Genomic DNA, 10,445 nt, shown 5'->3' with positions numbered 1-10,445 from the left:
AATATAGGGCATAAATCAAATGCCTGTCCAGAAAGATAATATAGTCAATATTACTGTGTTGTGGTTGATAAATATGCCAATAAAGTAGATAGTAGATGGATGGGTGGCCGGGTGGCTCGGGAATTACGTTACCGAACATGACAGAACTTAAGGTACCATTAAGGTGCTAACGCCCACGTGACGTCCCCCCTGCGGACACCCAAATAGGAAACCGCCTCGTAAGGCTGTCTACAAGGCTCCTTCCAGTTATTGTCAACTTATACCTGTCAACATCCCTACAAACACCATCTACTTTTCAATTACTCTTCACATCCTCAATCCAAAGAAACAAAGCAAAACAAAGCCAAAATGACCCACAACATCCCCTCCATCACCCTCCTCTGCATGGAGAAGAAATACATAAGCGCCCTAGAATCCGCTCTCCCAAAACACTGGCGCGCCTACGACACCAAGCCCAAAATTACCCTAACAACCCTGTACGAATCCCTCCGCACCGTCCCCGAAACCACAAAATTCGACCTCATCGTCTCCCCCGCAAACTCCTACGGCTTGCTCGATGGCGCCTTCGACGACGCCATCTCGCGCTCCTTCTGCGTGAGGCAGAAACTACCGTATGAAACGCTCACCTACGCAGTGCAGGACGTGCTGTATGAAAAGCACCGTGGATTCGCGCCGCCTGGATCGTGTACGTTGGTGCGTTTTCCGGAGAAGATGCTGGAGAAGGAGCATATGAATGAGTGGGGGTGTCGGTGGATTGCGATCTGTCCGACGATGCGGCTTCCTACGAATGTGGTTTGGGATCGCGAGGTGGTTTATGAGTGTGTGTGGAGTTTGCTGTGTGAGGTTGAGAGACATAATCGCCGGCAGGAGGCAGATATGTATGCAGGGAGGGGGAAGGATCGGATAGAGACGGTGCTTATGACGCCTATTGCTACGGGGGTTGGGAGGGTTAGTCCGGAGAGGTGGGCGGCGCAGGTGGTGTTGGCGTTGAAGCATTTTGTGGATGCGGTTGAGAAGCCGGAGAGGTGGGGGCGGTTGACTTGGATGGAGTTGGGGACTGATGCGATGGAGGTGTCGAACACGTATTAATTCTTTTCGGTGATTCTATGTGATGCTTCAATGAATGATGACTAGGTATTATTGCTACAACGTATAGCTCTATTATAATACATAAAGTTCCAGCATGACGATAACAACATATTATTTACTAACAACAAGATCATTCACGGCAAAAATGCTCCGTGGAAGCATAGGCAAAACAACATCATTCTCATGTACTCTCGTATCACAATGATGAGCCGACGGCGGTCGCTGGATCATTCGATATACATGCGGAGGCGACGGCTCGGGTTTAGGGCTGGGCCGGAGGATATTCCGAAGCATAGGCGATGGCGATGGTAAACTCAGCACACGGTCCTCACTATCCACTGCGCTGCGTGTGTCCTGGTTAAAGGACCAGCAGTTTGTATTGTTGCTGCTATTGCGTTTGTGGCTGCGGGATTCCAGCGCCATACGGTAGATGGATGGTAGCGGGCCCGAGGACTGAGTGCTCGTTGTAAATCGACTGGAGTTAGGACTTGTTGGGGCGAGGGCCCTTAGTTGCTCTGTCGCTGCGCGGAGATCGGATCGTTGCAAGGCGGGTGGTGGTGGTTTCCTGCGTCCAGTATTCCCAATTTCTCTGTTCTCCGTTTGTGTCTTCTCTGGATGGGAGTCCCGCGGTGGCACACTCAGACGGTTCGAATCGATCACTGCTGAATGTCCGCCATCGGTCTCTGTTTGTGCCTGGCTCAGTGTGGACATCCGATGGGGATTATCTGTCCCTGTCACGCACTTGCTGTCCCCGGATTTCGTTTTTGCGCTCGTCAGGTTGCGGATGGCGCATGTTTCTCTGCATGGGAACCCGGATTCGATGGATACCGGCACAGCAGATCGAGCTCGTCGATCTGTCTTGGGGCATTTCCCAGTGACGAAACATCGGACCGTATACCGCGGACCATATCGCCTTCGAAAGATGACAAAAACAGATACTAGGACAATCAAGGCAATTCCAACTGAATAGGTCAGTCAAGCTACTAGATCAGTCATGAGAACAAGCATACCTGCCAAAGCTAGAATAAAAGCCACACTTTTACCGGTGGAAAGAGTTCTAGGTTTCTTTTCTGAAGGCACATCGCTCCTCTTCCATGGTTGTGCTGTCCGTAGGTTCGCCAAGGTCCATGGGGACCGGGTTTCGAAATGAAGATAGTCGCGCTGACCCTTGCCAGTCTTTGCTGTGCTCAAATCGTGGTCCATTTGAAATGAATATCGGTAATAATCGTCTGCATCAAATCGATAACCTTATCGACACATGGATTTATATTGCGAATTCTCCCTCAGATATCTTGGTCTTTCCCGCGAGAAGGGGGATAAAACGAAAGATCAAACGAAATGATCCAACTTCAAACGAATGCAACGGCTTCAAGCCAGGAGGGGTAAAGAATGACAAGGAACGAACGACCTATATTAAGCACGACGAGTAAAGAACAGACCAGCTGCTGATCTAAAACGAACGACACGCGGAAACAAGGCAAAAAGAAAGGGAGGGGAAGTCTCAAGACGAGACAGAGACAAGTTCAAAAAGCAAGTATCATTCAAAGAAAAAGAAAAGAAACAAAAACGGAGAACCCGGACGAACCGGCTGATATAGAATACACCAGGACATATTAAAACAAACAAGCATTGTTTTCAATCCAATAGAGAACGGCGAGACAACAAAGTACTGACTCAATAATCGAGAAGAGGAGGCCCAAGCAACCAAAGTACGTATGAATATGGGGAAAGTGGAGGTATCTGAGTGTGCAGAATTTGACAGCTCGCTAATTGATCCAGGACGAATGCTCAATCAAGCGGAGACACCGGAAGACAAGAAGTACAGTGCGAATAGCTGGTTTTCCACAATCGACAGAATAGAAGATCCGCAGAACCGTTGAAGTTGACTGGCACGGGTCATGGTGAAACATGCAGCTGTGGTTGATATCCAGAGAGGGGGAGCTTGCAAGCCTGCGATGTGTAGTTGATCAGTCGATTCATGTTCGATCTCTATCACCGATCGCCGTGAATTAACTGGCTACCAGGTTAGCCACGAAAAATCAAAAACAATAAAACTAAATAAATAATAAAAAAGCACATCAGAAACCGTAGCGCAAGAAACCAACCACCTCTCCGTACAGAGAGCACGGAGTAGCAGTACAAAGTATGATAGATGAGGTCCAAATCATCCGCAAGAAATAAACAAGCACCAGATACCGACCCAGGTACCCGGGGGCAATCCACAGCACAACTGACAAGTGAGGTTGGGATTATGCGGTGGGCCTTTGATGGAGACGATGTCCTGCCGGTCATTTGTCCGGCGTTGCAGGTTGACTGACAACCTGTATGAGTACTCTATTAGAGCGCAAGTCCATATTGACGCATTCGTAATTGTAGGATCTTCCGTTAATCCGATTATCTGTGATTTTTCTGCACGATGATCGGGTTTTCCGAATGGCTGAAGAAGAAAAAAGATGAAGATGAAGAATGTGGATATCAGTGGGCATCTGCTTTCCTTTTTGGGTATAGATCGGGTTTAGTCTAGTACTATGACGAGAACAATACTCCGTACAGAGTACATAATAGATATCTACCTGTTCAATTGTCTGGTAACATATTCTGCACAGCGTAGTATCCATGCCCCTACTCAACGTGTACTACCTCGATCCCAACAACATCGGACAGGTCACATCAAACAGCCCCATCCAGAACCAACAGCGCCAACCCTCAAAAATTACACCGGATCATTATTGCAAATCATTGCTGCACAGCAGATCCTACTCTAATTTCAAGAAGCCCACGATGTACTAAGAACAGGGTATGTATGTACTCCGCACTCCTTACTGCATGCGGCTTATGGACTAGGACCCTATTACCTATTCCGTACAGGTACATACACATGTGGAGAGTAGCTATTGAGTAGCGGCTCCAAAATTGAGGTATTACAGTATTGAGAGCACAAGATGTAAGGTCTAGCTTTGGCAAGTGGGTAGCTAGGAAGATCAAGTGACTCGTCTATCCTTGTTGCTCCTATGTTGTGTGGAATGCGTATCCCGTACAGTGTACGGAGTACATACCCTGAGAAAGGGGTATAACTACCCTAGAACATGATCAAGAACATATGGCGAAAATAATAGTATAGTTGTGACACTAGTCCGTACAGATAGTCAATTAACTGTCCACCTGCAATATGTACATACCCAGCCTTATTGTGCATGGGATATATATCTATCACTCAGATGTATGTATATAGAAACCGCTCATAACAGATGCCATTCAAAAAGCGCCCTACCTTCACATATACCCTGTCCAAGCTGCGCCTGCATGCAAATGAAAATTAAGTAGAAAATCAAGAAGAAAAAAAAATGAAGATGAAAGGCAAAAGAAGAGAAGATAAAAATGAAGTGCAAAAAATCCGGTACAGCGCCAACCGAACTAAGTCAGAATATAACTCCTGGAAAAAAAAGTCTATGGTAGAACATAAGACATGACCCTTGGCTTCATGACGTCGTGAATACCCTGATTGACAGGTTTTGACAGATGTTGCGCGGTCTCTTAAACCACCGAGTCATCCAGACGCACCCAATCACGGGAGACATCCATACTGCGATGCACGCGGCCTCCCGGTGTCAGAGGCACATCCACTCGGCCTCGACCTCGGGGGTCATCCTCGTCGTCGTTATCCTCGCAGGTGGCCCGCGAGAAATAGTCTTCAAAGGCCGCTTGCCGGTCCCCTTCGCTCACGATGGACGTGTAATCCGGAGGTGGTGTGATCAAGGGCGGCGGCGGTGGAACATCTTCAAAGGCCGGTGGCGCGAACGAAGGCGTCCGAAGAAGATGCATTGGACGAGGGTTGCCCTCCGGTTCGTTTGCGATATGGGCCTGCGGCGGACGAGCAAGACCGCCGGAACCACTGGTGAAACTTCGAGACGGTGCCCGACCGGTCACCGGATTTACAGGGGGGCCAGTATCGCCCCGGTCCAAAACGGACTGATAATTAGGCGCGCTGTTGCGGTTGGACAACGGGGCGCCAGGACAGCCGCATTCGTATTCCTGCGCGGGCGTCACGGGCTCTGCGTTCGGCGATGTATAGGCGGGGAGGTAAATGTTGGCCTGGGTAGCATTGCACGAAAGGAGATGGAACGGGGAGTCGATGGAGATCTCAAAGTGTCTCCGTTTTCCGGGTTCCTTGTCGTCGAGCTTGGAGAGACGCAGCACGATCTGCAATCACCTGTTAGCTGATGTTATTTCTTCTGATGGAAATCTCATCTTACCTTGATCCAGTGGTTGATTTGAATGTTATCATAGGTCGTGTCGAAATGAAGTCGTTGCGACTCATCACGGTTCTTCATCTCGTGACAGCTTGGCAATTGTACGTTGAATTCCATTTCAGTCGGACCAACTGCCGCGTCGCTCGAGAGATTACCCAGTAAGTTGGATCTGCCTCGGTCAACCATCTCCTCACCCCTGGCAGCAGCCTCGCGACGGTCCCAGTCGATGCCACCTCCAGCTGTGACACGCATCGAACTGCCTGGATACGTGCTCGTACTGGGCGAATCGGCCCGTTTCTCAAATAAAAGGACCTTTTTAGCCGGCTGGAAGCGATGTACGCTCTTGTCGGCTGTCCAGTGTTGAATGTTTTCCGTCACGTACACCTTGATGCGATGGCATTCGACCTTGGCCAATGGTGTCAGTTTGAATGCAATGGGAACTTGCGTACCCAACGGGAAGGATTTCCCAGAGATAACGATATCATAGTGAAGCTGGTCTTCCCAGTTTCGGGAGATGGCGATGGGCTCGACTTGTTCCAACGAGCCCTCCGCGGGAGTCCGAATCACGGGAACCTCCAGATTACCCAGCAGGTTCGGCCGGAATGCCCCTGCACGCTCAACAATGGCTTCCAGGTCATACTTGACAGACCCTAGGTCTGTCTTGATTGTCTCCGGCAAAGACCCGTCGATGGGAAATTCAAAGCTGTACAGATAATCACCCACTGGGAACAATCTATAGTTGCGTTGGGGAGCTGGGGCGGCGCCGGGAAGCTCGTTCCTCCCGAAGCTGCGCGAGTGGCCGTGGCCAGACTGCAGCGAGAGTCGTTTGAGCTCCTTGGCAGTTTGGTTGTTGTTTAACGACGTCGACGATCCGCTCTTCGAGAAGAGCTCCTTGGTGCTCGCAGTCACCCCGTCCTTGCCTGTTATCGACGTGAAGGGTTTCGCGTGTTGATAATAATGTGCTCCATAGTCGTTTTGCATCAGGGCTGTATCGCCATGGTTGAAATAGACGACTCCATGAGTGACCAAGTCTTTCTTGTCGTGAAAATGGATCTTCTTGGGTGGGATTCCTAAAGAATGGAAGAATTAGCGGACAAGCCCCATTTACATACCAGAAGAACAAGGTTACATACCATCCGGCCAATCCGTCTGGGCATGTCCACGGAAAGTAATGGAGATCTTCTTAATCTTAACGCTCTTGGTAACCTTCAAATGCAATTGACCACGGAGAATGGCGGACTTCTTGGAGCTCGGGTCGCTATGGTCGTAGCCGGCGAGAAAGAGCATAGGCTCAGTGAGAGCAATGCCGACCGAAATACCACTGCCCGTGGCTACCGTTTTCTCATGCGGCAATGGCGGAAACGCCTCTGACGAATCCGGACCGAGTGGCGCCGCGATTTGCTCCAAGACTGGTTGCGGTTGAGACCCAGAGCCGATCGTGGAGGAAGAGCCGGAGCGCATCCGGCCCCCCTCGAAGTTAGGCGCAGCAGCAGCTAACATCTGGGCATCTCTGGGTGAGATCACAATTTCAGACACGGGTCGTGGGCGAGAAGTTCGGGGCATAGGGATCTCGAGTTGAGGAAGAGGAGGAAGTTCAGGTTCCAGATGAGAATTGGGAGTGGAAGATGCGATGGCGGGGGGGTTGGTCGATGTCCCCAGACGAAGGAAGCGCTTAGCGTTTTCTCGCGGACCCGTAAGCTTTCTAAGGAAAGAAGAGTGACGATTTCTTTGTTGTTTGGAAGCGGATTCAGAGGAGACGCTGGATTCACCGGTCGAGGTCGAGACAGACGAACGACGACGATTAGAACGAGGGCGGAAGAGTCCGGAGAATAATGGGGGGAAAGGCTCAGAGGAATCGCAGGCGGCCAGCTGATTAGTATTGGCGGAGATAGACTGGGCCAGTTCTTGTTGCTGCAGATGAGAGGATATGTGAGCGGCCATCATAATGATATGAACAAGCAACGGGGCATAATTTTCTCTCTCGTTGCGGCTTATAAAGATGAGATAAATTGGGCGAGAAGATCAATGCTTTTTTTTTTTTTTTTTCCCCTTGTCTTTTCTGGTACGGAGGACTGATCTGACTCGAGTTGATGCGACAGTGGAGAAAGCGCGGGCAGTGGTGCTACAAGCAAGAGAGTGAGGGAGTTGACAGATGGGGAGGGGAAAAAAAAAAAGAAGGAAGGAAAAGGAATGAAAGAAAAGAGAGGATAAAAGCGAGAGAGAGAAAAAGCAAAGAAAAAAGAAAAAAAACCAGGGAAGGGAGATGGAAAAGAAAAGAAAAAAAAAAAAAAAAAAAGGCAAAACAAGACAACGTACCCCAGACAGTCTTTATATGGGCAGTCCCAGTAGTTAGTGGTAATGAATAGAAAGCAGATCACGACCTGCCGGAAACAGCACACTGTTCAGTCTGTGCCCGGATTATGTACGGTATGTATGCACGAGTTCAGTCAATATTTGGATTTATTCGCCGGCATCCATCAGGAGCCTTTTTTTTTTTTTTTCAGTTGTCTTTTTTTGCTGCTGATCGACTGGTTTTAAACCACGCAAGGTCCGGTGTTCCAGTGAAAAGCGGTTCACCGACTGGGCCGATGAAACACGAGACAGGGAGATTGAAGGAGGCAGAGAGTGACAGAGAAGTACTTGTAAAGGAAAAGAAGAGAAGAATATAGTCAGTGCCGCGGAAGAGGAAGACGATTGAACATCTTTTCTTGTCTTGTCCGGGGGAAGGAAAATGGCGAATGGCCACTTAATGATGAGATGAGAGATACAATACTAATCCCCCACCATACAAAGTAAGCCATCCAGAACCACTTTATGATGACGCGGTACAATAATCCTTCTGGTTCTTTCAATCTCCGGCGATCCGAGCCATCCAGCGTCTGGAAAGGAAACCTTCAGGTCCTTTTTTCCTGGGATTCATTTCCGGTTCTGGCTCGGCGGATGATTTGTTTTCTGCAACAGTACAGCTCAGCGCATACAATCATAAACAATCATTGTACATATTTATTGATCTTCTATCCGGTCTATATTCACCAGTCAAATACAATCTCTGAGGTCTGTACGAAATTCTGGAGAAGATCGCATGACGTCGTTGCCCCAATGCGGATATCCCGGCAATGCAGATTGGGAACTGTTTGCAGCGTTTGTCTCTCTTCCCAATTGCCTCTTATAGTATGCGGGGGATCCTCGGCCCAATTCTCTCAACACGGTAATAGTAGGGGTACGTATTTGAGAGAATAATCTATACTACTGTACTAGTCTATCTAGGCAGAGCTCACCGGTTCTTCTCCTCGGAAGGAAGAGATTAATACCCCAATGATGTATTAGCATATGCAAGCGTGGATATTCCTCCGCATTATGACTTTCCTGCATTATCAGACTGACAGCTCAAATGACCTCATTGCCGTTGTTCTGGACCTGGGGCGATGACTCGGGCCCCTCGGATTAGTAGGGCGCCTGTTTTGTTTTTATTTTACTTATTTTCCCTCTCTTCCTTTCTTGGCTCTATACTCCGATGTACTCGTACTCGTACAGTGGCATTGACAGCATTGACAATCAAAATGTCTCAGATTGAACGTTGGCCAGGTACACCAATCATGTAAACCAGTTGTCATCCAACTCCTCAATGTTCATCAGTTCATCCCCCTCCAGCAGTCCCTGATCGCCCATTTCCCCACTGCCCATGAACAGGTCATCAAAGCTGGACTCTCCAGGCGCCATGATATCCTCCGATTGTTCCCCGGTCTGAGAATCCGTCCCTGTTTGTGGCTGTTGTGGCTGTTGTGGCTGTTGTGGCTGTTGTTGCTGTTGTTGCTGTTGTTGCTGTTGTTGCTGTTGTTGCTGTTGTTGCTGTTGTTGCTGTTGTTGCTGTTGTTGCTGTTGTTGCTGTTGTCGCTGCTGCTGCTGCTGCTGCTGCTCTCCTCCAGCACCCGCACCGGCTTTCTCAAATTCCAAGTCAAATGCGTCACCCCCAGCCGTGATACTATTTCCAAACTCATCGGTTTCGTTCGCGCCACCACCCGTGTTCATATTGAGGAAGTTCTGGTTCTCGATCTCATCATCGCCAAAGTCTAAATGAAGATCAAAGTCATTCGTTTCGCCTCCCGCTGTCTCGTTCTGTCCGGTGTCAAACTTGGTTTCCGCGGTTGATTGGTCTGGAACCGCAGGAGTTTCGCCTGGCTTTTCGACCTTCACAGGCTGATCGGGTTCGTCGGGTTGACTCGGTTCTGCGGCTGCTGGTGCCGGTGGGTTCGTAGTCACGTCTTCTGTAGTTTGTTCGGTCTTGATATCGACCTCCTTTTCTGCTTTTTCTGGCACTTGCTCTCCAGTTTCCGGTTCCGGCTTCACCCCTGTTTCGCCCATTGCCACATCTTGAGCTGCCTGGCTTTCTGTCTTTGTCGCTCGGATTGCCTCATAGTCGCGCTCTAGAAACGCCTTGGCAAGGAACTGTAAACTGTCAACAGATGCCTCCCGTATTGTCGATCAACATCAGAAATACATACAATCTGTTCCGAGAGATCATCCAATGCAAATTGAAATTGTTCATGGGAGGCCGGAATAGACCGTTTTAGCTGAGCTCTGGATTGAATCGAACCAGATGATCGAAAGAATCGTCCAGTCTCTATGAGCTACCAGTTGTTAGAATATGACTATCTTTACAATTGCCAATTTTTGAACGTACCGCTTGGTTGACTGTAGCCGTTAGAGTAGCCAGGGATTTCGGATCCGAATAATTTGTAGTCATGGCGATTACGATCACAGGATCAATAAGCTGCAGACCCTGGCCACCGTTTTCAAATAGCCCGGGTGTTTTATCGATCCGTTGATGTTGCAAGCCGGGGCAAATGGTAAGACAAATGCACGCCCAGGTCCAAGTGGCCGTCAATCGAATGGAATGATTAAACGCTATATGAGGCACAATTGTACAGACTTTAATAATGAATGATGAGATAGACAAATACTCTCAGTCCAGACAAACAGTTCTGTTATGTTGAATTCAAGAGTGAATGGAGAAGCATGTTCCCGTCGACTTCGATCTGAGTCCAGGTCCCGTGCAGCTTGTCCTGGATACTAAACCATTTGTAGTTTAGTGTCCTCTCCACTCGG

General features: G+C 48.9%; 4 protein-coding genes across 4 annotated transcripts; 1 reads left to right on the top strand and 3 right to left on the bottom strand.

Moving 5' to 3' along the window:
• Positions 1 to 348: 348 nt before the first annotated feature.
• ASPGLDRAFT_40320 (uncharacterized protein) lies at positions 349 to 1,089 on the top strand (the record flags this gene model as incomplete). Its single annotated transcript, XM_022545206.1, has 1 exon — positions 349 to 1,089. The coding sequence occupies one exon, from the start codon at positions 349 to 351 to the stop codon at positions 1,087 to 1,089; it is 741 nt and encodes a 246-aa protein (XP_022395762.1).
• A 111-nt stretch (positions 1,090 to 1,200) lies between these two features.
• On the bottom strand, positions 1,201 to 2,292 carry ASPGLDRAFT_30213 (uncharacterized protein; the record flags this gene model as incomplete). The annotated part of the gene is made up of 2 exons (XM_022543925.1): positions 1,201 to 2,051; positions 2,100 to 2,292. The coding sequence occupies 2 exons, from the start codon at positions 2,290 to 2,292 to the stop codon at positions 1,201 to 1,203; spliced, it is 1,044 nt and encodes a 347-aa protein (XP_022395761.1).
• A 2,331-nt stretch (positions 2,293 to 4,623) lies between these two features.
• ASPGLDRAFT_137713 (uncharacterized protein) lies at positions 4,624 to 7,283 on the bottom strand (the record flags this gene model as incomplete). Its single annotated transcript, XM_022541550.1, has 3 exons — positions 4,624 to 5,289; positions 5,343 to 6,409; positions 6,473 to 7,283. The coding sequence occupies 3 exons, from the start codon at positions 7,281 to 7,283 to the stop codon at positions 4,624 to 4,626; spliced, it is 2,544 nt and encodes an 847-aa protein (XP_022395760.1).
• A 1,150-nt stretch (positions 7,284 to 8,433) lies between these two features.
• On the bottom strand, positions 8,434 to 10,322 carry ASPGLDRAFT_62141 (uncharacterized protein). Its single transcript, XM_022548511.1, has 3 exons — positions 10,021 to 10,322; positions 9,842 to 9,967; positions 8,434 to 9,785 (listed from the first exon to the last, which is right to left on the bottom strand). Exons 1-3 carry the CDS (start codon positions 10,081 to 10,083, stop codon positions 8,934 to 8,936), a joined length of 1,041 nt encoding a protein of 346 aa, XP_022395759.1. The 5' UTR covers positions 10,084 to 10,322; the 3' UTR covers positions 8,434 to 8,933.
• Positions 10,323 to 10,445: the final 123 nt, after the last annotated feature.

The sequence above is a fragment of the Aspergillus glaucus genome (genome assembly GCF_001890805.1).
Source record: "Aspergillus glaucus CBS 516.65 unplaced genomic scaffold ASPGLscaffold_36, whole genome shotgun sequence".
NCBI lineage: Eukaryota > Fungi > Ascomycota > Eurotiomycetes > Eurotiales > Aspergillaceae > Aspergillus > Aspergillus glaucus.
This window is presented reverse-complemented; position numbering and strand designations above follow the sequence as displayed.

Excerpts from the sequence above, each read along its gene's own strand:
- ASPGLDRAFT_62141 (XM_022548511.1), bottom strand. The coding sequence starts at position 10,083 with ATGACTACAAATTATTCGGATCCGAAATCCCTGGCTACTCTAACGGCT. Across the intron at positions 9,968-10,020 it reads CGGCTACAGTCAACCAAGCG|CTCATAGAGACTGGACGATT; the intron begins GTACGTTCAAAA and ends AACAACTGGTAG. Across the intron at positions 9,786-9,841 it reads ATGATCTCTCGGAACAGATT|TTCCTTGCCAAGGCGTTTCT; the intron begins GTATGTATTTCT and ends GACAGTTTACAG.